General features: G+C 42.2%; 2 protein-coding genes across 6 annotated transcripts in view; one reads left to right on the top strand and one right to left on the bottom strand.

Annotated features, from left to right (window-relative positions):
* The window catches only part of COG5 (component of oligomeric golgi complex 5), a 346,421-nt gene that overhangs the window by 264,270 nt on the left and 54,522 nt on the right, over positions 1-27,629 (bottom strand). The gene's annotated exons all lie outside the window — the stretch shown is intronic.
* GPR22 (G protein-coupled receptor 22) lies at positions 18,040-27,181 on the top strand. 3 transcript variants are annotated; one of them, XM_030549604.1, is made up of 4 exons: positions 18,040-18,174; positions 19,965-20,215; positions 21,237-22,316; positions 24,341-27,181. In XM_030549604.1, the coding sequence occupies exon 4, from the start codon at positions 24,364-24,366 to the stop codon at positions 25,663-25,665; it is 1,302 nt and encodes a 433-aa protein (XP_030405464.1). In that variant the 5' UTR covers positions 18,040-18,174; positions 19,965-20,215; positions 21,237-22,316; positions 24,341-24,363; the 3' UTR covers positions 25,666-27,181. The 3 variants fall into 3 exon arrangements, with proteins under 3 accessions (XP_030405464.1, XP_030405535.1, XP_030405402.1); XM_030549675.1 differs by lacking the exon at positions 18,040-18,174 and adding an exon at positions 18,656-19,817; XM_030549542.1 differs by lacking the exon at positions 18,040-18,174 and adding an exon at positions 18,656-19,848.

The raw sequence follows: 27,629 nt of genomic DNA, 5'->3' as shown, positions 1-27,629 counted from the left end.
GCGGTGCCACTGATCTGGAGATATATATTGTCATCAAATTTGAAATAGTTGTGTGTGAGGATAAAGGCACAGAGCTCAGCAGCCAGTTGTGCTGTGGCATCATCAGGGACACTGTTCCTGACAGCTTGTATTCCATCTGTGTGTGGGATGTTCGTGTAGAGAGCCTCTGCGTCCATGGTGGCTAGGATGGTGTTTTCTGGAAGGTCACCAACGCATTGTAGTTTCCTCAGGAAATCAGTGGTGTCACGGAGATAGCTGGGAGTGCTGATGGCATAGGGTCTGAGTAGAGAGACCACATATCCAGACAATCCTTCAGTGAGAGTGCCAATGCCCGAGATGATGGGGGGTCCAGGATTTCCAGCTTTGTGGATCTTGGGTAGTAGATAGAATAACCCTGGTCGGGGCTCTAAGGGTATGTTGATTTGTTCCAGTGTTAGTGTAGGGAGTGTCCTGAGTAGATGTTGAAGTTTCTTAGTGTATTCCTCAGTGGGATCTGAGGGAAGTAGCCTGTAGAATTTGGTGTTGGAGAGTTGTCTGGCGGCCTCCTTTTGGTAGTCAGACCTGTTCATGATGACAACAGCACCTCCTTTATCAGCCTTTTTGATGATAATGTCTGGGTGGTTTTTGAGGCTGTGGATGGCATTGCGTTCTGCACGACTTAGGTTATGAGGCAAGCGATGTTTTTCCACAATTTCTGCCTGTGCACGTCGGCGGAAGCATTCCATGTATATAGGTCCAGACTATCATTTCGACTCTCAGGAGGAGTCCATGTGGAGTTCTTCTTCTTGTGCTGTTGGTGGGAGGGCACCTGTGTATCAGTGCGCTGTTCAGTGTTGTCCTGAAAGTATTCTTTGAGTCAGAGATAGCGAAAGTAGGCTTCCAGATCGCCGCAGAACTGTATCATGTTGGTGGGGGTGGCAGGGCAGAAAGAGAGTCCTCGAGAGAGGACAGACTTTTCTTCTGGGCTGAGTGTGTGGTTAGATAGATTGACGATATTGCTGGGTGGGTTGGGGGTACCACGGTTGTGGCCCCATGAGGCAGGTAGAAGTTTAGACAGCTTACAATCCTTTTTCTTTGTAGAGAGGTGAAGTGAGTAATGTAGATCTCCTGTCTTATTTTAGTGAAGTCCATTTGTATGGAAGTTTGGTTATTAATGAGAGTCTTCACGTTGAAGAGCTCTTTTTTGATGTTTTCCTGTTTGTTGTATAGGATGCTGATCAGGTGGTTCAGTAACTGCACACTGCACCATAGTAACTCTAACTCAGGAACCAATCCATGCAACAAACCTCGATGCCAACTCTGCTCACATATCTACACCAGCGGCACCATCACCGACTCAAACCAGACCTAATCAGATCAGCCATACCATCACCGGTTCATTCACCTGCACGTCCACCAACGTAATATATGCCATCATATGCCAGCAATGCCCCTCTGCTATGTACATCGGCCAAACTGGACAGTCACTATGGAAAAGGATAAACGGACACAAATCAGATATTAGGAATGGCAATATACAAAAACCTGTAGGAGAACACTTCAACCTCCCTGGCCACATTATAGCAGACCTTAAGGTGGCCATCTTGCAGCAAAAAAACTTCAAGACCAGACTTCAGAGAGAAACTGCTGAGCTTCAGTTCATCTGCAAATTTGACACCATCAGCTCAGGATTAAACAAAAGACTGTGAATGGCTTGCCAACTACAAAACCAGTTTCTCCTCCCTTGGTTTTCACACCTCAACTGCTAGAACAGGGCCTCATCCTCCCTGATTGAACTAACCTCATTATCTCTAGCTTGCCTGCATGTATATACCTGCCCCTGGAAATTTCCACTACGTGCATCTGAGGAAGTGGGTATTCACCCACGAAAGCTCATGCTCCAAAATGTCTGTTAGTCTATAAGGTGCCACAGGATTCTTTGCTGCTTTTGCAAGGGGAGAGTTGCACGAAGCAAAGAAGAGGAGTTATTGGAGGACAAAGAGGAGGAGGAGAAGGACAGTGCACAGGTGGCAAGTTTTCCCCCTTCGCCAGGAACTATTCTTAATGCTGGAAACAATAGCCTCCCCTCACTCCCAAGGCAGGCTCCTGGACCATGACCCTGGAGAAAGCACTTCTGGTGAGTGAGAGCCTGATTGGAGCCACACAATGGGGAGCGGAGGGAAACCCAGCCGCGCTGGGCTGTTCGTGTTTAGTTTAAAGGGCTCATTCCTGCTCAGAGCCTCATTGGAGCCACGCAGTGGGTGAAGGAGGAGGGGAGGAAATGGGATGTGAAGTGATCATCCCAGAAAACCCGCAGGCCCCCCTTTTATATGGTAAACCCACTAGTTTACATGGCAAACCCAACCAGCTGCTCCTTACTACTGTCCAGAGTGCCTGCGTATGGCTTCATGAGCCACAGCATTAAGGGGTAGGCTGGGTCCCCAAAGATAACTATAGACATTTCAACATCCCCAACAGTAATTTTCTGGTCTGGGAAGTAAGTCCCTTTCTGCAGCTGTTCAAACAGACCAGAGTTCCTGAAGATGCAAGCATCACACACCTTTCCCAGCCATCCCACATTGATGTCGGTTGATGTGAGCCACCAGTGCTTGCAGCACCATTGAAAAGTACCCCTTGCAGTTTACGTACTGGCCGCCTCAGTGTTCATGGGCCAAGATAGGGATATGCGTTCTATCTATTGCCCCGCTGCAGTTAGGGAACCCCAGCGCATTAAAGCCATCCACAATGGTCTGCACATTTCCCAAAGTCACTACCCTTGATAGCAGCTAGTCAATGATTGCGTTGGCAACTTGCAGCACAGCAGCCCCCACAGCAGATTTGCCCACTCCAAACTGATTCCCGACTGACTAGTAGCTGTTGGGCGTTGCAAGCTTCCATAAATGCTATGGCCACTCGCTTCTCAACTGTGAGGGCTACTCTCATTTTGGTGTCTTTGCACTTCAGGGCAGGGGACAGCAAGTCACAATGTTCCATGAAAGTGGCCCTACCCATACAAAAGTTTCGCAGCCACTGGGAATCATCCCAGACCTGCAACACTATGCGGTCCCACCAGTCTGTGCTTGTTTCCTGGGCCCACAATCGGCGTTCCACAGCATGAATCAGGCCCAGTGCCACCATGATCTCCCAGTCGCCACATGCTGTGCTTCTAGGAAGGTCTGTGTTCATGTCCTCATCAGTATAGTAATCGCACTGTCGTCGCTGCCTTACCTGGTTTTGCAGGTACTGCACATACTGCTGGGTAATGCGCGAGATATTTACAATGGTCAAAACTGCAGCGGAGATCTGAGCAGGCTTGCCACACTATGGCGCCTTCACAGGTAATCCTGGAAAAGGAGTGCAAAAGTAGGAGAGCAGAGTGGCAGCGGAATACGTGCTGTTTGGTTTACAATAGCTGAAAAAAAGGTGGGAAATGGTTGTCTTCTGTACCTTTCACGGAGGCAGGATCCCAGGACAGACAACATGGAGAAGCTTGGTAGCGCAGCAAGAGCGGGAAAGCAGAGTTGGCGGTGGAAGCTGTGCTGCTCGGTTCACAATGGCCAAGCAGAGTTGGCAGCGGTCAATGAGGAAGAGAAAGAGTAGATACTCATAGAGATTACATAGAAAAGACGAGAGGAAATGAGAGGTGGATTCACAGTACCAGGAGAGAAGCGGTGCACTGTACTGCACTGTGTGCTGAAAGCAGTATGGCGTCTGCACGCCAAAAAGGCACGAAACGATTGTCTGCCATAGCTTTCATGGAGGGAGGAGCGACAGATGACACACACCCAGAAACACCTACAAGAATGTTTTTGCTCCATCTTGCACTGGAGCTTAACCTAGAATTCCAATGGGCAGCAGGGACTGCAGGAACTGTGGGATAGCTACCCACAGTGCCCGCTCCAACATTCGATGCCAGACTCGGTACTGTGGACGCACTCTACCAAATTCACGGGCTTTAGTGGGGACACACAAGACAACGTATAAAATAGCTTCTGAAAATAAGAATAGAATAATTTTGAAATAATTTCAGACTGTAGACAAGACGGTTACTCACCTTTGTAATTGTTGTTCTTCGAGATGTGTTGCTCATATCCATTCCAATTAGGTGTGCGCGCGCCGCGTGCACATTCGTCAGAAGATTTTTACCCTAGCAACACCCGGCGGGTCGGCAGGGCGCCCCCTGGCGTGGCGCCGCTGTGGCACCGGATATATACCCCTGCCGACCCGTCCGCTCCTCAGTTCCTTCTTGCCAGCTACTCCGACAGTGGGAAAGGAGGGTGGGTTTTGGAATGGATATGAGCAACACATCTCGAAGAACAACAGTTACAAAGGTGAGTAACCGTCTTTTTTTCTTCGAGTGCTTGCTCATATCCATTCCAATTAGGTGAATCCCAAGCCTTACCGAGGCAGTGGGGTCGGAGTGAGAAACTGCAGAATGCAAGACTGCTAAGCCGAAGGCTGCATCGTCTCTGGATTGTTGGACCAGGGCATAATGGGAGGTAAACGTGTGTACCGAAGACCATGTAGCTGCTCGGCGTATCTCCTGAATAGATACTCGAGCTAAGAGGGTGGCCGATGAGGCCTGAGCCCTGGTCGAATGTGCGGTAATATGACCCGGAGAGGCGTGAGCTAGATCGTAGCACACCCGAATGCACGCCGTTATCCAGGACAAAATCCTCTGGGTAGAGATGGCCTGGCCTTTCATCCGGTCCGCCACTGCAACAAAAAGTTGGAGTGTTTTGCGGAAGGGCCTCGTACGGTCAATATAGAAGGCGAGTGCCCTACGGACATCAAGCAAATGTAACTTCTGCTCCGTACGTGATGCATGCGGTTTGGGGAAAAAGACCGGGAGGAATATGTCCTGGTTAAGATGAAAGGCCAAGACTACTTTAGGGAGGAAAACTGGATGTGGGCGTAGCTACACCTTGTCCTTGTGGAACACCGTGTATGGTAGGTCCACCATCAGAACCCGAAGTTCAGAGACTCTCCTAGCCAATGTAATGGCTACCAGGGAAGACAGTCTTCCATGACAAATATAAGAGCGAGCAGGTTGCCAATGGCTCGAACGGGGAGGACGTAAGTTTTGTTAGAACTAAATTGAGGTCCCAAGAAGGGGCGGGGCGTCGCACAAGAGGAAATAGACACTCCAGGCCTTTGAGGAACCTCGAAACCATAGGGTGGGAGAAGACGGAGTAAACGCCTTCACCAGGGTGGAAAGTAGAGATAGCTGCTAAGTGTACTTGCAAGGATGAGATCGCGAGGCCCTGTTGTTTGAGATGCCAGAGGTAATCTAAAATAGTGGGGATGGAAACTTCCGTAGGTGCAACATCCTGCGTGTGACACCAGCAAGAGAATCATTTCCACTTGGCTAAGTACGTAGACCGGGTAGAGGGTTTCCTGCTACCCAGGAGTATCTCTTGTACTGGGGCAGAGCAGCGTAATTCCGATCGGGTTAACCATGCAGGAGCCACGCCGTCAAGTGGAGGGACTGCAGGTCTGGGTGGAGAAGCCTGCCGTGGTCCTGCGTTATCAGGTCCTGATGGAGGGGCAGGGGGATCGGGTGGGCTATCGAGTGGTCCAGTAACGTGGTGTACCAGTGTTGCCGGGGCCACGCAGGGGCTATCAAAATCAGTCGAACCCTGTCCCTGCGAAGCTTTACGAGAACCCTGTGCACCATTGGGAAGGGTGGAAAGGCGTAAAGCAGGTGGTTCGCCCAAGAGATTAGGAAGGCGTCCGATATTGAGCCAGGGGCGAGACCCTGGAAGGAGCAGAACCTCTGACACTTCCTGTTGTTGCGGGAAGTGAACCGGTCTATTTGGGGAAAGCCCCACTTCTGGAAGATGGAGTGAACAATGTCCGGGCGAAGCGACCACTCGTGGGCAAGAAAGGATCTGCTGAGATGGTCTGCCAGAGTATATTCCGGACTCCTGGGAGGAAGGACACTACAAGGTCTATTATACAAAATTCCCACAGTTGGATCACCTCCTGACAAAGGGGGGAGGATCGAGTCCCGCCTTGCTTGTTGATGTAGTGCATTGCTGTTGTGTTGTCCGTAAGCACTAGAACACAACGGCCCTGTAGATGTTGTTGGAACGTCTGGCAGGCGAGGTGGACTGCTCTCAGCTCCCGGACGTTTATGTGCAAGGACAGCTCTTGAGCTGACCAGAGGCCTTGCGTGCAGCGATGGCCTAGGTGTGCCCCCCAGCCAAGAGACAAGGAGTCCGTTGTTAGGGACACTGAGGGTTGTCTCGGTTGGAATGGCATCCCTGCGCACACCAGGGAAGGCGTTAGCCACCAGTTGAGGAAGCCTAAGATGGTTTGACGAACGGTGACGACCATGTCTATGGAGTCCCTGCCTGGGCGGTAAATTGAGACAAGCCAGGCTTGGAGGGGACGCAGGCGTAGTTTGGCATGCTTGGTTACAAAAGCGCACGCAGTCATGTGACCGAGAAGGCTGAGGCAGGTACGGGCCGAGGTCATCGGGAAAGTTTGAAGGCTTTCTATGGCCTAGACTAGCGTCCGAAACCGAGGTAACGGAAGACAGGTTGTTGAGAGCTTGGAGTCTGGAATGGCCCTAATGAATTCTATTCTTTGAGTGGGCACCAGAGTAAACTTCTCTAGATTGATCATGAGGCCTAACCGCTCGAATAGGCTTGGGATGGCGGCCATATCCCTGGTGACTTGGGCCTTGGATGTCCCGCGAACCAGTCAGTCGTCTAGGTAAGGAAAGACGCTTATGCGCCGACGACGGAGAAAGGCGGCCACTACCACCATGCACTTTGCAAACACGCGCGGGGCGGTGGAGAGGCCAAACGGAAGGACAGCAAATTGAAAATGCTGGTGGTGCACCATGAACCGTAGGTACCGTCTGTGCAGAGGGTAAATTGAGATGTGAAAGTATGCATCCTTCATGTCGAGAGCAGCGTACCAGTCTTTGGGATCCAAGGATGGGATGATGGTCCCCAATGACACCATGCGGAACTTCAACTTCTTCAGAAAGACGTTGAGACCGTGCAGGTCTAGGATGGGACGGAGACCTCTTTTTGCCTTAGGAATTAGGAAATTTCAGAGGCAAGGGATTTTACTCCCGATCTCCTCCGGCACCTCCTCCTGCTAAAGTCTTGTCGTGGCCTGGGCATGGGATAAGGGTGCTGAGGCTGGGCACAGAAAGACCATCTTTGGGTTTGCGGAGTATGCATCCCGAGGGAACACATTATGACTCGATTGTCTTTGAGACTCTGGAGTCTAGGGTCCGTTTTCTGAGAGAAAAGGCCCTGTTCCTCAAACAGAAGGTCCTGAATAGTGTGTTGCAGTTCGGGAGGTAGACCCGAGACCCACAACCACGATATTCTCCTCATTGTAATGCCCGAGGCCACGGTCCTGGCCGCTGAATCAGCAGCATCGAGCGAGGCCTGCAGGGAAGTCCGTGCCACTTTCTTCCCCTTCTCCAGAAGGGCTTGGAATTCTGGGTGGGAGTCCTGTGGGACTAGTTCAACGAATTTACCCACCGACTGCCAGGTGTTATAATTGTATCTGCTGAGTAGAGCCTGTTGGTTGGCCACTTGCAGTTGCAGGCGTCCGGCAGAGTAGACTTTACGCCCCAATAGATCCATCCTTCTAGCCTCCCGCGATTTTGGGGCAGGAGCTTGCTGGCCATGGCGCTCTCTCTCATTCATAGATTGAACAACCAGAAAGCATGGCAGAGGATGGGTATATAAATATTCGGACCCTTTAGAGGGTACCATGTATTTCCTTTCCACGCCTCTGGCGGTAGGAGGAATAGACACTGGAGATTGCCAAATGGTGTCTGCTTTCACTTGGATAGACCGGATGAATGGCAAAGCCACGCGAGTTGGCACATCTGCCGACAATATGTCTATGACCGGGTCTTCCACCTCCGGGACCTCCTCCACCTGGAGGTTGATATTTACGGCGACTCGCCTTAGAAGGTCGTGGTGGGCTCGGAGGTCAATCGGGGGCGGGCCCGATGAGGTGGTACCAGCCACTGCCTCGTCTGGTGATGAGGAGGATGACAGAGCCGGCACGACTGGATCATGTAGTGATCCTGTTCTTGAGGAACATCAGGGTCCGGGAACACCTGAGGGTCCGGGGCCAGAGCTGAGTCGTCTGTACCCGCTGGAGGAGGGTGGCTAACAGTGGCCTCTGGTGCTCGGTGTTCCAACGGAGTGGAACGAGATGGTACTGTAGGCTCGCCTTGGGCCTGATGATATGCCCAAGGCATCCAGAAGGACCACTGAGGCGCTTGTTCCGTGCCCTGAGCCTCCTGAAGGAGACGGCTCTGCGGGTCTGAGTCCCCATACACGGCACTGTCAGCGTGTGAAGACTCAGATGGGTGCCGTGATGGCCATGGCGGAGCAGAGTGCATGCGAGGAGGGGCCCCATGCGCAGGGTACTGTACGTTGTGCGGTGCCAGAGAGCAGTACCGGGAGTTGTACTGGTGCCAAGAGGTTGACTGGGACCTGCGACCAGCACGGTGCCCGGAGGTCGACTGGGATCGTGAAGCTCGGTGGCGAGAGCGGCGCGGGGAGCTGGACCACCATCTGGAGTACCGGTCCGGAGAGCAGGATCTTGAGCGGTGCCGTGAGTACGACCAGTACCGAGAAGGGGACCGGTACCGGGACTGCGAGCGGCGCCTGGACTGGGACCGGCAGCGAGATCGGGAACGCTGGCGAGACCTCGACCTCGAGTGGTGCCTGCCTGCGGCATCGATGGAAGGTGGCCTGACCAGGGCCGGCTTCCCCGCTGACGCAACAACCCGCACCGGCAGTGCCGGGAGTTGAGGGAGGGTGGGCTCCGTTAGAGCAATGAGTTCCCTCGCCATTGAAAAGGTCTCTGGCATGGTGGGAACGAGAAGCTCTACCGAGGCATGTGACAGGGAGCTGTCACGCACCGGACTCAACGTCTCTTGCATGGCCGGAATCAACGGTGCCACGATCGCCGGTGCCGCGGCAGTTGTTGGTGCCGGGCGACTCGGTCTTGGCTGATGCTCTGACTGCGGCGCAGGTATTGGAGCCACAGGAGCCTTGGCCTTCTTGGCATGCGGGGAGAGGGAGCGGTGCCGGGCTGTCTTCTGTGCCGGTGACGGCTGGTGCCGGGGCGTCTTGGCGGTGCCGGCACTCTCCGGTGCCAACGAGGCACTTCTCCCCGGCACGGACTGTGCGGCACTCAGTGCCGAGGCTGGAGGAGTGAGGGCTGCCTCCATTAGGAGCTGTTTAAGGCGAAAGTCTCGCTCCTTTTTTGTCTGCGGCTTAAATGATTTGCAGATCCTGCACTTATCTGTGAGATGGGATTCCCCCAGGCACTTTAGGCAGCAGTCGTGGTGGTCTCCCGTTGCCATCGGCCGGGGGCAGGCCGAGCACAGTTTGAAGCCCAGTGAACCAGGCATGGGCCTGGGCACCGGGAGAGCGGAAGGGGCTAATCCCCAACCCTCTAAGTATATACACTAACTACATTAATAAAGGTTAATAAAGTATAAACTACAACTATAACTATACAACTATATATACAATAAGTATTAGAACGGTGAATAGCTAGGGAAGTGGAGATCAGCTAAGCCGCGCTCCACTGTTCCAACGACCGACACGGGCGGTAAGAAGGAACTGAGGAGCGGATGGGTCGGCAGGGATATATATCCGGTGCCATAGCAGCGCCACACCAGGGGGCGCCCTGCCGACCCGCCGGTTGTTGTTAGGGTAAAAATCTTCCGACGAACGTGCACGCAGCGCGCGCACACCTAATTGGAATGGATATGAGCAAGCACTCAAAGAAGTAGTACCCTTTGTGGGTGCTCGGATATTATGGTGGAGGCCAAATAAGTAGACAGATTACTTAATTCAGAGAGTAAATCCATAGCATCTCTTAATGTTCCAGACAGGCAAGGACAAAATTTCTGAATCTAGAGTATAGAATTCCCAATATGAAGGAAAGAAAGGAAGAATAGTAATGGGTCAGAGAACTATACCTTTCTTTTAAAAAGTGGGCAAAAAGAGGGCTTGGGAAATTATAGACCAGTGAGCCTAATGCCAATACCTGGAAAGATACTGGAACAAATTATTAAACAATCAATTTGTAAGCTCTGAGAGGATGGAAGGGGAGAGTGGTAGATATGATATATCCTGATTTTAGTAAGGCTTTTGACAGTCCCACATGCCATTCTTATGAGCAAACTAAAGAAAGGTGGTTTAGATGAAGTTACTATAAAGTGGTTACGGTAGCTGTAGAACTGGTTGAAAGACCGCATTCAAACAATTATCAATGGTTCACTGTCAAACTGAGAGGGCGTATCTAGTGGGGGCCCGCAGTGGTTGGTACTGGGTCTGATATTATTCAATATTTTCATTCGTGACTTGGGTAAAGGAGTTGAGAGTATGCTTATAAAATCTGCATCTGACACTAAGCTGGGAGGGGTTGCAAGAACTTTGGAGGACAGGATTAGTGTTCAAAATGACCTTGGCAAATTGGAGAATTTGTCTGAAATCAAAAAGATGTAATTCAATAATGACAAGCACCAACTACTAAACTTAAAGAAAACAAAGATACAAATACATTAAACTCCTCACTTAACGTTGTAGTTATGTTCCTGAAAAATGCGACTTTAAGAGAAACGATGTTAAGCAAATCCAATTTCCCCATAAGAATTAATGTAAATGGGGAGGTTAGGTTCCAGGGCAGCTTCCCCTGCTCTGCAAGCATCAGGCAGGGGGCTCAACTAGGGTGACCAGATGTCCCAATTTTATAGGGACAGTCCCGATTTTTGGGTCTTTTTCTTATATAGGCTCCTACTATCCCCCACCCCCGTCCCGATTTTTCATACTTGCTGTCTGGTCACCCTAGGCTCAACCCTCAGCCTGTTCACTCCACCCCTTCCCCTAAGCCTCCAGCCTTGACCTGCCTCTTCTTTCCCCCCACCTCCTCCCCCTTTACATTGCATGCTGCATCCTGGCTCCTCCCCCTCCCTTCTAACCGCTGCAAGCCAGCTGATTGCAAGGTTCGGGAGGCAGGGGAGGGAGGGGGGAGGCACACCAAGTCCTCACTCCTCCCTCCTGCCTGGGGCAATCAGCTGGCTTGCGGCATTCAGGAGGCAGGAGAGGGAAGGGGACCCTGCGCACCAAGTCCTTGCTCCTCCCCCCTCCCGCCTGCCTCCAAAATGCTGAAAGCCAGCTGATTGCTGAGGGCAGGAGGCGTAGGGAGGAGGTGGAAGGCGCTGATCCACAAGGTCTGACAGTGGGCAGGAGGCACTGGGGGTGCAGGCATAGGGAGGCTGCCAGCTGTGGAGAAAGCAGGCAGCCAAACAACGTAAGAGTGAAGCATTGCACAACTTTAAATGAGCATGTTCCCTAACTGATCAGCAACGTAACAATGAAACAACATTAAGCGGGACGACTTTAAGTGAGGAGTTACTATAGAGACTAACTGGGTAGGCAGTAGTATTGCTGAAAAGAATCTGGGGGTATGAGTATGAGTCAACAGTGTGATGCAGCTGCAAAAAAGGCTAATATTCTGGGGTGTAATAACAGGAGTGTCATTTGTAAGACATTGTCCCATTCTACTTGGCACTGGAGGCCTCACAGCTTGAGCACTCTGGCCAGTTTTGGGAGCCACACTTTAGAGAAAGATGTGGGCTAATCAGAGAGAGTCCAGAGGACAACAATAATGGAAAAATTTTTAGACAACCTGACCTCTGTGGAAAGGTTAAAAAACTAGGCATGTTTAGTTTTGAGAAAAGACGACTGAGGGGGGGACCTGATATTAATCTTCAAATATATTAAGGGCTGTTATAAAGAGAATGGGGATCAATTGTGCTCCATGTTGACTGAAGGTAGGACAAGTAATAATGGGCTTAATCTTCACCAAAGGAGATTTACATTAGAAATTAGAAAATAACTATCCTTACAGTTAGAAAATAAGTACTGTAATAGCTTATCAAGGGAGAGTGAGAATGTCTATCATCAGAGGTTTTTAAGAACTGGTTAGACAAATACCTGTCAGGAATGGTCTAGGTATTCTTGGTCCTGCATCAGTGCTGGGGCTGGACTAGATGACCTCTCAAAGTCCCTCCCAGATCTATATTTCTCTGAGTACATTATTCTATATTCCACACAAATGAAAAATGTGATTATTCTGGACCTGAAATATAACATTTATCTGAGTTCTATAACACCACCAACTTTTATTCCTCCCACCAAATATACTGTAACAGCTGCTTTACTTTAAATTTTCAAGATCATTAAAACTGGACTCTAGATTGTATTAACTATACTAAGGGGCTTACATCAGCCCAGTCTTATTGTCATCACATTCCTTACGTATATAAATTTTATTCTGAAAAAAATTGCTAGTCCCTAAACCTATTGAGTTGTTAGATATAGATACACTTAAAGACCACCAGGAAATACCCTGTTACAGTATCCTATAGTAGTCAAGATATATTTCTAATTATAATAATACTTTGATTATGGAAGAAAAGGGATTATGTTCAGGGAGTCTACAACCATTTTAATACAGTTAGGCTGCTGGCATTTTTTTCACATTGCCAACCAAACCAGTTTCCAACAATAAATGTATTATACATTACGTGTCTACAGCAAACAAAAGGGTTAACATTTTTACAAGATAGCTTGAACACTATTTCACATAAAATGTGTCTTTAATGGAGACTATTTCCAGTCCATCCACATCAAGTTCTAAAATAGTAACCATAAGGGCAAAAACTCCTTTCTTCCCATTCCTTCCACATATAGATCAAATATATTAGCTTTAGTAAAGGAGAATTTAATTCCTTTTACATACAGTTGCCTCTCAGTATGAGCCATTTCAAAGAAGCTAACTATTTGTTAGTCTCTAAGGTTCTACAAGGACTCCTCATTGTTTTTGCTGATACAGACAAACATGGCTACTACTCTGAAACCTATCATCCAGCAGTACAGCTAAACTGGAAAGGTTACAGAATACTGTCTTCCTCATACAGTATTAGAAGGGAGCAATCCACACACACACACGCACACACCTGGAAGCTGAGGTTGAGCAACAGCAGCTGTATTTTTATCTAGATTTATAACAGTTACATGCAACCATCCAGAGCTCCAAATGCTTTCACAATAATTAGAATTCACAGTAATTAAAGTAGAGTTGTCAAGTCAGTACTGTAGAGTCCTTGATGAGAGAATGGAAAGCTCTCAATACCAGCCAAAGTGCTCAAAGTTAAAAAATAACAATGGAAAAAATAAAATACCATATTTCATGGCCATTTTGTGTTTTTAAAAGAAACAGTTTGTGAGCACACATGCCCATGTCACAGCACCCACTACTATTCTCAGGCATTTCTGCAGCTCCTGCCCCAGTTTCCCATCTCCCCAGAGCTCCTCAATATACAACCAAGGCCTGAGTCATACCATAGCACCCCTTCTGTGGGACTAGCTTATTAACATACAACAACTTAAAGACAATCTTTCTCTACCCTGCCTCTTGCTGGATGCACATATCCTGGGTCTGGCTGCTTTCCAGTTTCAAAACACAGTCTCTCTCTCTCCAGTCTCCCATCAGACACAGCTTCTCTTTTCTGAGTAGGGTAACCAGATGGCTCGATTTTATAAGGACAGTCCCGATTTTTGGGTCTCTCTCTTATATAGGCTCCTATTACCCCCAACCCCCATTCCGATTTTTCAAACTTGCTGTCTGGTCACCCTATTTCTGAGGCCTGTCTTCAACTGTCCCCAGTTAAACACCAAATCTCACACTCTCTTGCTGCTTCACCCATCCCCTTTTAGAGTCACATGGCTACCCTGGCTCCCTATTCTGCATCTGTAATCTCTAAACTTTCAGGCTGCTCCTTTCTGAAGGCATACCAGACTTCGTCTCTCACAAGCTCAGTCCCAGCTCAGCCAGCTGGTCATGGGCTGGCTCCACAGATCAGCACTCCCCCACTGCTCCTGATCCTGGCCATTTTTCCTCTCTTAGGAGGCTCTCAAGACCCTTATGAAACCCAGGTGCCTTTCTTTTAATCACTCAGGTGATCAGTACCGGAGTCTAGCCCCAGCTCCCTCTTAAAGGGCCAGACACCCTGTGACACAGTCAATTTAACATTTTCTATTAAATCTGTAAAATCATAAAAATACATCCCAATAATCACTTGCATGTATATAGCAAAAACCATCATTTATGTGTATAAGGATTTACCCATTTCTGAACGGTAGTCTCTTCCAGAGTGGAATATGGAAGTCCTGAGTAGTAAAAAACCTCAGTTTTACACAATGAAAGTGATTAGAGGCACATAAGTACTTTCATAAAACGGAGAAGTTTCTGAAGGTGTATTTGACAGACAGGAGACAGTCCAAAAATAATTGGTTAATTATGAGGCAATGGAAACTCACTTTGAAAGGGCGGAGGGGGGCAGGGGCTACCGTTTGTGACCTGGGCTATGCAGCAAGGAGCCCAGGGTGCAGAGGAAGCTCAGGCAGTGCCCAGGGCTCTGGGTGGGGTGTTCCTTTAACCTTGGAGACATATAGTAGGCTGAGAAAGTGGAATGGCCAGGACAGAAACAGCTCAGACACACTGCCACTTGAGATAATGGAGTAACTGGTAGAAGCAGTAGACTGTCATCCTCTCTATGAACCAACAAACTAAGAGGGCTGGAGGCATACATTTTGCCGCTGGTTTTCACAGTTATTTATTTACAGAAGACGAATGTAGATACTCAAGACTCTTGGGTTCAATTCCAGGTTTTGCTCCTTTGCCCCCTGTTTCTCTCTCCTCATACTTCTAATTCCTCTCCACTCCATCCTAACTCCTGGCCTTCCTTCCACTTTGTACATTGCATCCCACATACCTGACTCCTGCCCCTTCTCCTATATATCATCCAACCTCTTCCCTCCCCACTGACTTATGTCTCCCCTTACCCCATCCTCACCCCTTCACTCCTCCCCAGCCTCTGCAATACCACCCTCCTCCTCCTCACTTCTCCCTCCCTTCATATACAAGTCAGGTTAAATCCAGCTCCTCCTCCATACTACCTGGGCCCCAGGACAAGAGGGAGCGAGGACTGTAACAGAGCACAGGAGAAACAGTCTTTGGGTTCTCAATTCTAGTGCCAGCATCACAGCAGTCTCCAGCAGCCAGGAGGAGCAACTGCAGGAAAAAAGTCTCTGCACCCCACGATGGAGCATGATCAGCGCAAATGGCATCTTCAGAGAATTTAGCTATCAACACTGACAATCATTTACTGACCACATGTAAAGATTTTTTTTCTCATAACTTTGCCCAATTTAGATGAATTTTCATGCACAGAACAAAAATAGCACCCAGACACCAGCACAGCCAATCTCTCCTCCTCACACAGTGCCAAATGTCAAGCCCTTTTTCCCCGGCAGGGAGGTATTAGAACTTCATGAAACAATTTAAAGATTTTTTTTTAAGATGACAAATCAATTTATTTTTCTCTAATCTCATTCCTACAAATGGCTGAGCCCTTTTAGCTGAAAAATTTTCCAAAAATAATTATGCCTATGGTAGACATCCAGAATAGGAAATTTAGCCCAACTTACCTTCTGGCAAAGCTATAAGCAACTGAAAACAGGTTCTTATACAATGGAAAACATTAGGCAACCTTATCTATATCCAGCACTGACAACTCCATCTATAACAGGGGTAGGTATCCTACGGCACGCGAGCTGATTTTCAGTGGCACTCACACTGCCAGGGTCCTGGCCACTGGTCGGGGGGCTCTGCATTTTAATTTAATTTTAAATGCAGCTTCTTAAACATTTTAAAAACCTTATTGACTTTACATATAACAATAGTTTAGTTATATATTATAGACTTATAGAAAGAGACCTTCTAAAAACATTTAAATGTATTACTGGCATGCAGAACCTTAAATTAGAGTGAATAAATGAAGACTGGGCACACCACTTATGAAAGGCTGCCGACCCCGATCTATAATAATGACTTGTAGAGAAAGTAAATTGGGATGCTCTTATTCCCCAAAGGGAGTTTTTTTCTTTGGCCCCCTCTTTTTTCTGCTCTAAACTTTTTGGTGGTATCATTCAATCGCACTATTTCAACTACAATTTCTATATTAATAGCGTGCAAATCTCTCCATCCACGCACACCAGCCTGACCTCTCTCCATACGATACCACTTCTCCTCTGAGATCTCTCTACAGCAAATTTAAGTTAGAGCTGTCAAATGATTAAAAAAATGAATCGTGATTAATTGCACTGTTAAATAATAGAATACTATTTAAATAGTTTTTGATGTTTTCTACATTTTAAAATATATTGATCTTAGTTACAACACAGAATACAAAGTGTATAGCTCTTACTTTATATTTATTTCTGATTACAAATATTTGCACTGTAAAAAACAAAAGAAATAGTATTTTTTCAAGTACTGTAGCGCAATCTCTTTATCATGAAAGTTGAACTTACAAATGTAGAATTATGTACAAAAAATAACTGCATTCAAAAATAAAACAATGTAAAACTTTAGAGCCTACAAGTCCATTCAGTCCTATTTCTTGTTCAGCCAATCGCTCAGACAAACAAGTTTGTTTACATTTGAAGGAGATAACGCTGCCTGTGTCTTGTTCAAAATGTCACCTGAAAGTGAGAACAGGTGTTTTCATGGCACTGTTGTTGCTGGCATCACAAGATATTTAGATGTCAGAGGTGCTAAAGATTCATATGTCCCTTCATGCTTCAACCATCATTCCAGAAGACATGTGTCCATGCTGATAACAGGTTCTGCTTGGTAACAATCCAAAGCATTGAGAACCAATCCATGTTCATTTTCATCCTTTGAGTCAGATGCCACCAGCAGAATATTGATTTTCCTTTTTGCTGGTTTGGGTACTATAGTTTCCGCATCGGAGTGTTGCTCTTTTAAGGCTTCTGAAAGCATGCTCCACACCTCGTCCCTCTCAAATTTTGGAAGACTCTTCAGATTCTTAAATGCTGACTCAAGTGCTGTAGCTATTTTTAGAAATCTAATATTAGTACCTTCTTTGCATTTTGTCAAATCCACAGTGAAAGTGTTCTTAAAACAAATAATGTGCTGAGTCATCATCAGAGAATACTATAACACGAGATATATGGCAGAATACGGGTAAAACAGAGCAGGAGACATACAATTCTCCACCAAGGAGTTCAGTCAGAAATTTAATTAACACATTTTTTTAACGAGCACCATCAGCATGGAAGCATGTCTTCTGGAATGGTGGTCAAAGCATGAAAGGGCATATGAAAGTTTAGAATATCTGGCATGTAAATATCTTGCAATGCCTGCTACAAAAGTCCCATGTGAACGCCTGTTCTCATTTTCAGATAACATTTTAAATAAGAAGTGGCCAGCATTATCTCCCATAAATGTAAACAAACTTGTCTGTCTTAGTGATTGGCTGAACAAGAAGAAGGACCGAGTGTACTTGTAGATTCTAAAGTTTTGCATTGTTTTGTTTTTGAGTGAAGTTATATAACAAAAAATAGACATTTGTAAGTTGCACTTTCATGATAGAGAGTTTGCACTACAGTATTAGTATGAAGTGAATTGAAAAATACTATTTCTTTTGTTTATCATTTTTACAGTGCAAATATTTGTAATAAAAATAATATAAAGTGAGCAGTGTACACTTTGTATTGTGTTGTATTTGAAATCAATATATTTGAAAATGCAGAAAAAAATTCAAAAATATTTAATAAATTTCAATTGGTATTTATTAACAGTGCAAATAACACTGCAATTAATCAAGATTAATTTTTTAAATAATTAATAATTTTTGAGTTAATTGTGTGAGTTAACTGTGATTAATCAATCAACAGTCCTAATTTAAACTTAATGTGATCAAAGCTGAACTCATCTTCCCTCCCAACCTCTCTCCACTATGCCAATGTTTTGTCACCCCACCACCACCCTCTGTCACTCAGGCCCATAACCTAAGGATCGTGTTTGACTCCTCCTCCTCCCTTGCCTCACACATCCAAAAATCCTGGTATTTCTGTCTCCATAACAACTAAAATCCATCTTTTTTCTTCATCTATTCCTACAGCTAAAACTCCTCCATCCCCTCAACATCTTACATCTTTATCCAGCCTCTCTTGGAAGAGAGCTGAAATTGGAATATCTATGGGAATTCATCTATTGAACTCAACAACAGGTCCCCAGGACACCCTGAACACTTCTGTAAGTGGAGCAAATACATCTCTTGCATGTATTTTGTATGTAATTCACCTGCTCCAAGAATCTGTTCTGTCATACGCAACTGTTCAAGAACAATTCTGCCGGAACTTGTGATCAGATTCTCATGGTCAACAAAGCCCAGGGAAGTCAGAAGGTGCTGGGGCAAAGTCACAGAAAATGCTGTGCAGAATCTCTGGGTCGCACTGTAATCTTTGTCTACCTTAGTATTTTCTGAATGATCTTATCCAGAGGAAAAAGTGGAAGAGTTCAAGTTACCTAAAGTGCCACAGATGTGACCAATTGCAAATTAGAAAATTGCATCATCAGCCTACATTATATCAAAATAAATAAATACCACTGATGCTAATCTGAAACAAAATTAAAGGCAAACATCTGAATTACATAATTGTATTTTTATATATGTACACAACAATGGTATGGAAATTTTACAAAAATAAATACAATTAAAATTGCTAAACAGATAATGCTGATATGCGATAGCTGTATTTTAACATTTTATAATTTTGCAACTTTTTCAAGAAATACATCTACAGACATTCAGAATAATTCAGAAACATTTTGATGTGGAACATTAATAGCAATACATCATTTTAGAGTAAAAAAAAGCCTAAATTATTTCTGTTATCACAAGACAATATCCACTGATTATTATTTTGGGTTGCATAGCTTTAATTCACATTCTAAATTAATTTTAGCATTAGTCCTAATTTATGAAGACAAGAAACTAGGTTATTCTCCTCCTCATTGTATGGATATTAGCAACATTGTCTATACTAACAGAACAGAACAGCAAAATAAATTATAAATCTAAATATTTAAAAAGTGAAGACTACATAAAACAAAATCCCAGAAGGTCAAAGGCTCAGGAACAGAGATAGAAAGAGTATGGAATGCAAGAAACAAAATATAGACTGACAAAACATATGGTACATTTAGAAAAACATTAGTCAAACATTTTTAAACAGGTTACTATTTCCTTAAATTTAATTTATGTTGTCAAACTGCATAACTGTGCATGTACTGAACATAGTAATGGGATCTGGAAAAATCACTCTTTAGATTATGAACTAAATTAGATTTTTACCCCTTCATAATAAACAATATGAACATTCTACGAGAATTCTAATTCAGATCATCATTATATTTATGTGGTGTCTACTTATCCTGAATACAATATTAAGATCTAAATGCTGACCTGCATATAAACATACTGGTTGAGTACAGTTTACAAAAAAGATGCAGCAGTTCTGTATCAAGGTAGTCTTAGAACAAAGAACCTCAGAGACAGGATATATAACAGGACATACTCCAACATAAATTGCTAGAGGCTTTTATAGTAGTATACATTTCATCTAATTTTCCACCAGTGTTTTGTCACGTGGTACACATCATACAATCAACAAAAGTAAAGAGAAATGGTAAAAATAAAACATATATGCCTAATATATTCCAGAATTGTGCACAATTCATTTGTAAATTTAGCCTTTTTACCAAAGAATCCTTATATAAAACAGGGAAAAAAAAGTCAGTCCCATATATATGAAGCACAGTTTAAGCCAAACATCACTGACCAATCAAAATTAGTGAATGCACTGCATCTCTCTGCAGTGAAGAGAAGCGACAAGGTAGGCTGTCATTCTGCAAAAGCTGTCCATAGTAAGCTTTCCTCAGAGAAGTATTGCTCTTCTTTTTTAGAAAGGCTGAATCTAAATGTTGTCTCTGGAGACAAGAAGCTTTCAGTATGTTAAATTACTTTCATTATGTATTTTCAGATGCTTATTGATTCTACAATAGGACGAGTGGGAGACTGCAGCAGCCTCTAAAGCAGCACTACACGTTGAATACATTAGCAGTATGCTGAAACAATGGCACAAATCAGGCACAAATTTTCATTAAGGTCATTTTTTGAAGAGATGCTTATGACCCTCTTTCCCCTGTACTCTGCTAACAAGTGAACAAAATGAATCCCTCAAAACTGGAACTGCTTCATCTGCATCGAGAACTGATCAAATCCCTAGTGGAGGTAAGATATGTTCCTTATTATGATATTCAGCAAAAGCAGTGTTTAACAAACATATCTGAAGGAAAAAAAGATGTCAGATTCAACTTAAATTGAGAGCTTTTATCTTGTATTTCTTGCTTGACAATACTAACATTTTTCATTAAAAGAGTACAATTGTTGAAAAATGTTATTTTCTAAGGATACATTGTGGAATATTTAGAACTGTTTTGTTCATACAACGTAAAACCAGTGCAGCTTAAGCTATAACAGTACTGCTAAAAATCCTTAATGCAGTCAGAAGATTCTTCTCAACACCATTTCCAAATATTGAGTTACATATGTTGTGAATGTATTCAAGTACTCCTTGAAGGATCATAGATAGTCTGCATTTTCTGGTATACATACTGCTTTTTTAAGGTTGAGTTATGTGACTAATCGCTGACTTATTCATGGGGAAAAAATGTTGTTTTTAGGGTAACACAAAAGGTAGTTGCAAAAACTATTTAAATAGTCTACATACTTCACCCAATAGAAATGTACTTATAAAAATTTATTTGCATAATATTTTACATTCAAAGCAAGGAAATTTAAGGCCATGTGCAAATTAAACAAATGTATTCCCCATGAAGGAAGGCAAGAGGACACATAGTACATGTAAGCTAGTTGCTCATAAGACCTGTAAAAATCACATTTTCTAGCTGCATTTGTAGATACTGTCTTTTTGCCCAGTAATTTTTACTTCAACTCTTGGCTTTTAACTCCACATTTAATATTTGCCAAATATGTAATCCATCCAATACATTTAATTTTAATACGATGAAAAAGAGGGAAAGATTTTATGAGGAAATAAGTGAAAATATTGTCACTGATTGTATATATCCTCTATAGGAATCAATTGTAGAGATCCATTTTGATTTACACATATTGCATAATTTTAATCAAACGATACCATATAAATATATTCCCGAATAACTTAACTGAAAAATTATTAGAAGCAGCCCTATTTTTAACCTTTTTTTTTCTCCCCCCTTTTTCTCACAAGGGCATGCAGCATCTAATTCAGTTTTACTACTGACAATATGAAGAATGCAATTGACTGGGCATCTTTCTAGCTGTCTGATCTACAAGCTGCAGGATGTACTTATATAGTCTTAAGAAATAAAGGAATTAGAATAAAACCATGGAACAGGTTCTATTTCTACGTAAGTGTTTAAACACTTCAACAATATACATAGAAGATTAGCACATCTGCTCATATTTTCATGAAAAGAAGATTAATATAATGGTTTATTCCTAAAACAAAATGGTGAGCATTTCTTAAAGAGGGATTTATAATTTAAAACCAGATTTATGGAAACTTCTAATTCAAGAAGAAACAATGAAACATGAATTCCCAAAAGGAGAATGTGCATACTTCATCAGCAAGCTAAACAAGGCTTTAATCAAGCTTTTTCTACACCATATATTAAGTCACTTATTTGTCAGAATGACCAATGGATTTTTTTCTCTGAATTTTATGACCTATGTATTCTCCTTTAATAAAAATAAACCAAATTAAGCAGTCCATGGTTTCCATCAAAGCACATGAACTGGATTTTACAATGTAAAACAACTTATGTGACAAAGCCATCACTCTAAAGTAATGAGACGTACTATAAAACTAAATGTGCAATTGTAACTAAAGGATGCCTAAATATATTTTTGAAGCCAGAAATCAGATGTCTCTGTTTTTATTTTCATTTATCCTGGAAAATAAAAATATGTTGCCCTGAGATGCAAAGGGGAAAAGAATTTAATGTCACTGAAAAGAAGTTTTGTTTTTATAGATGGCTTTAGAAAGCAGAACAAACAATATGCACTGGTTTCTAGAAATATTTCAGGAAATTAAGTCCTTTTGTCCAATCACAAAATCGTCCTCCTGAAGTGTTGGAATCAAAAAAAAAAAAAAAGAAAAAAGAAAAAAAAAGGAAGCCAGAATGTTTCATCAAGGGATGAAATAGAGCACAGCTACAACTCAGCTGCCAGGTGAAATGCACGTCAAAATTCTGTCAGTGACACCATGTATCAATTTATGACAAGCTGCTACAGTGAGCTGAAAGGCCCTTGAGGCAACAGAAAACAGGTAGGTCAGAAGCTGCATGCACCCAACCTCTGTTTGACATTTACAAGGGAACAGAGCACTGTTCTTGAGATGTATTTTGTTAATTATCTTCCTATCTTGACATTTCTGCTTTTATTTAACTGCAAATCTATCTGATGTGACAAAGACCTGATGCTTAATCTATTTGTTAGTAAAATCTGGCACATTTAAAATTTTCCATTTTCACAAGATTTCAGTTAGCATATTCTTACAGTTAAGACCATTGCATGTTTTAGCAAAAATGACTCTAATCTTCTGGCTTTTACCAGTTCAAGAGAATTCAATTTATCAAGTAACGCATTTGGAATTGTTTCCGTAATATGTCCATAGCTAAATAAGACCACATACACAGAGGAAATAGTACTGTCCTGAAGCTATTTATAAACTTTCCTGAGGTTGCCTAAAGTAAAAGTTGAACAAAGCTTTTGAAATATTTCTTGTTTCATTGCACACCTGAGGCTCATTCAAATTTTTTTGTTTTTAAAAAGGCATGTAAAGTAGCTCTTGATGCATACAAAGAATCTTCATTATAAAAAGTTTGCAATTAACAGTACTGCACTATTGTGGCTTCTCAGAATTGTAGATAAATGTATTTGCATTTTACATATAGAGTATGCATAATTCATACTTGTATTAAAAAAGCAACTCATTTTTATTCTCCTTAATGCCTTCCATTTACTGTATTTAGGAAGAACAACGGTCTCCATTTAAATTAATCCTTATACCGAATATATTTTCATTTTAATTTTAAAAAAGTGCTCAAAATTCCAAGTACCACCACACCAAGAGAAGAAAATAAAAATCTTTCCCTCCTTGTTTTATGTTATTTATTTATTTTGTTATAAAGCTATGGCTAGTTTTATACACTGGTTAAGAACATAAATGGTACAATGGCAGGCCTCTTAAGCAGACACTAAATTTCAATTTATTAGCATTTGTAAGCCACAGAATGTGTGGCCATAAGATAAAAAAAAAATCACAGCAGTGATTAATGCTACATCACTAAGCCATATTGCCTCAAAGCAGAGATAAACTTTCATTTCATGATGTAAAAAACAAACATAATACAAACAATCCTGTTGTGTCTGTCTCCTTAATTCCATCATCTAATTAGATTACAAATATAAATATTTTACTAAATACTCCTGATACACACAAATCCATAAATCAAAGGGAGAGTATTTCACCAATGTGACTAGTAGTAAAAGTATTTATATTTCCTGAAGTAAATATTTAAATCAGCATATGGAAATGTGATGCTTTGAAAATCTACTTCATTACAAATGAATCGTTTAAATGTAATTTTACAGTTGAAGTTATATATTCAGTGACTCATAATATGAAAATATACATGTACATATAAATATACATATGTATGCAAGCACACATATATATGTACAAAGAAAATTATGAAAGAAAATTAAATGTATAAACATTTTAAAGTTTTATAAAATTTCAATGAACTCTGGAATTGCAAATCTTCCATCAATCGCATTTTTACAAAAGTAGTTTTCAAAAGAAGGAGGTAAACAAACCTATGGAAGAGAAGATCTATTAAGTGATATTTCAATGGTTTACAAGCAACTCCCCTTCATTTTTCTGACCTTGTTTTTCCTAAAAATGTTTTTTAACATTACTTTATGTATTAAGTTTAAAAAAAAAATGGACATTCTTTTAAAATGGCCCTAGACATGATAAAATCCAGTCTACTAGTATAGCTTGTTCTACTACATGTGTCCTTTGTGAGAGCCACATTATAAACAAGGCCTTGTCTCTGTAAACAAAGGCTTTTAACAAGTTTTTTGGAGTTTTTTTACAATCATGTTTTGTTTTAAAAGTTGATGTTGTTCTAGATCCTCAGATTTCTGAGCCCAAATCATGCACAGATCTAAGTACATAAATGATTAGATTTTGATAGAAAGAAATACCTGTTTTTTCTGTATTTATCTAAAATTATTTTAAAAGTGTCAGAATCAAATGTAAAACTATTTTCTCTCACCTTTTAGGACAAAAACACTGCAAAAAAAGAATGTGCTTCTCTCCCATTCTGGAAGTCAACATGCAGTCTGAATCTAACATTACAGTTCGAGATGCCATTGATGACATCAACACCAATATGTACCGAGCACTGTCATATCCATTAAGCTTTCAAGTTTCTCTCACTGGATTTCTGATGTTAGAAATTGTGTTGGGACTTGGCAGCAACCTCACCGTGTTGGTACTTTACTGCATGAAATCCAACTTAATCAATTCTGTCAGTAACATTATTACAATGAACCTTCATGTACTTGATGTAATAATTTGTGTGGGATGTATTCCTCTAACTATAGTTATCCTTCTGCTTTCACTGGAGAGTAACAGTGCTCTAATTTGCTGCTTCCATGAGGCTTGTGTTTCTTTTGCAAGTGTTGCGACCGCAATCAACGTTTTTGCTATCACTTTGGACCGATATGATATCTCTGTAAAACCTGCAAATCGAATTCTGACATTGGGAAGGGCTGTGATGTTAATGACATCAATATGGATTGTCTCTCTTTTCTCCTTCCTGATTCCCTTCATTGAAGTCAATTTTTTCAGTCTTCAAAGTGCAAGTACTTGGGAAAATAAAACTCTTTTGTGTGTCAGTGTAAATGAATACCACACCGAACTGGGAATGTACTACCATCTCCTAGTACAAATTCCAATATTTTTCTTCACTGTTATAGTAATGCTAATTACATACACCAAAATACTCCAGGCTCTTAATATTCGAATAGGCACAAGATTTACAACAGGGCAAAAGAAAAAAGCCAGAAAGAAAAAGACTATTTCTTTGACCACACAACACGAGACTACTGATGTGTCACAAAGCAGTGGCGGGAGAAATGTAGTCTTTGGCGTAAGGACTTCAGTGTCAGTAATAATTGCCCTACGGCGAGCTGTAAAACGGCATCGTGAACGACGGGAAAGACAAAAGAGAGTCTTCAGAATGTCCCTGTTGATTATTTCAACATTTCTTCTCTGTTGGACGCCCATTTCTGTTTTAAACACTACAATTTTATGTCTGGGCCCAAGTGACCTTTTGGTAAAGCTGAGATTATGTTTTCTAGTTATGGCATACGGAACAACTATATTTCACCCTCTACTTTATGCATTCACTAGGCAAAAATTTCAGAAGGTCCTGAAAAGTAAAATGAAAAAACGAGTCGTTTCAATAGTGGAAGCAGATCCCATGCCGAATAATGCTGTAATACATAACTCATGGATAGAACCTAAAAGGAACAAACAGATTACTTTCGAAGACAATGAAGTAAGGCAGAAATGTTTAGTACCTCAGGTTGTCACTGACTAGTTTTCAGTAAAGTATTCACCAAATCATCCAAGAGGAAATATATGAACTGTAGAAAATACTGCTAAATAAGGGAAACTTTTTAAATATTGGCTAGACTGTAAATTTTCTCTCTATATCTATATCTATATCTATATCTATCTATAGATATAGATATAGATATATGTTATATAGATTAGGCTTGTATATTCAATTTCTTCATTACTTAATATACATGTTGCATGGCAGTTTGTTAGAGTAATATCGTGTACATTTGTCAAAAAGATATTAATGTAAGTCATATTTTCTAAAAAAATAAATAGCCTTAAAGCAGTATACACTTTTAAAAACAAACATTTGTATGCCTGATTCTCTGTAAATATAAAAATATTTTTAAATAAGTCTCCCACTCCAGAAATACTTCATTTTCCAACAACATGTGAGTTTAACAACTTGCACCTGGAGAGAAGTGGAAGTAAAATGCAGAGAAATGGGGAAAATTCTGTGTTCCAAGGTTGCCCGATAAATAAATAAATCAAAAACAGTTTATACAGAATTTGTTGGTCTGTTAGCACTAAAGATTGATGTGATTTATTAGCTGGCCCTCCAAAATGTGAAGATCTCCAGGGAAGTCGCTACATATACAGTCAAATGTCTCAATTAAGCAGGAAAGCATACTTTTCTCCTCCCTAACTTTTCTAGTATCCTATCTCTAGCATCCAGCACTGTCCAGTCCTGATCACACAGTCACCTTGCCACACGTCTATCTAAGACAGCTGCCCTACAACTGTGGTAATATTCCTGGATCTACATTTACTGTCATTATGCACTTGTACAGTTCCATTTCTCCTCCCTCCCTTTTCTCTGTCATCTTCAATCATCTCTTCAACTAACATCCACATTTAAGAACCAAGAAACTGATAGATTTCATCATATCTGGCACCAAATGCAAAAGTTAAGTATCATGCTAACCAGATTGATATAGTTGAAGGCTATTTGCTATCCCAAGCTCTGAAGCCAGGAATTTGCAAAGAATAGCACCCACATGCATCCCCTTTATTTGATAATGTTTCAGCAGTTAACTTCAAATGTATGAAGGAAAAGAAAAATCTATTTTACTTTTATTGTAGTATAATCATCTCTACATGTGTATGAATTGCTCCCATTAACATAAGAATAACTCCTAATAATTAGTGTTAATGCAAGTTCCATGCATAAAAGGCAGAATATTTTCTCTCTTGCAATATTGTGTATTTTCTTTTACCTAAAACTATCATGCACCTGGATGTATTCAAATGTATAGAGTAATATAAAAATCACTACAAATCTCGCTTTAAAGAAATCCAAGGCTATTTTCTCTCTAATTTGTATCCTATCATACCTGCACTGAGAGAGCAAAGTCCTGATGCACTCAGCCCAAGAACCAGCATGGAGACAGTTAGAAATCCATCCTCTTACTCCTTAGAGATCAACCACTTACAATAGGTAGAATTTTCTCTAGGGAGGTTCTTTACATAAACTTTTCACATCTGTTTGAATAACATTCGAGCAGCTTTGGTATAAAAGAAAGCACACTACCACTCACTGTACTGGGCTGCACCCACTTAAAGGCCAAGATTCATCCAAAGTCATTACTTACCTGTCACCTAGAATGCTAAGTACAATTCTACTTCTTATCCAAAACCAAATACAATAGCTCAGATTTTATGTACACCTATAGAGCCACAGAAAGTTGTAAGAATATTTTTAAATGCCTCTTTTTAATCTTCTGGAAGAAAACTATCATTTTAAAGTCACAATGTTCCTTCTTTTTGCAGAATATTACATCTTTCCACTCCTGCTACATCTAGTTATCTTGTACGCTCAAATATATGAAACGGAGGGAAGGGGACACTATTAAAATGTTAATATCACAACATGGTTTCTTACATTCAAATAAGATATTTTTAAATAAAGACATAATGTGTATTTTTAAAACTTGCAATCAT

The sequence above is a fragment of the Gopherus evgoodei genome, chromosome 1 (genome assembly GCF_007399415.2).
Source record: "Gopherus evgoodei ecotype Sinaloan lineage chromosome 1, rGopEvg1_v1.p, whole genome shotgun sequence".
Classification (NCBI taxonomy): Eukaryota; Metazoa; Chordata; order Testudines; family Testudinidae; genus Gopherus; species Gopherus evgoodei.
Note: the sequence above shows the minus strand (reverse complement) of the source record. Positions and strands in the feature narration are given on the sequence as shown.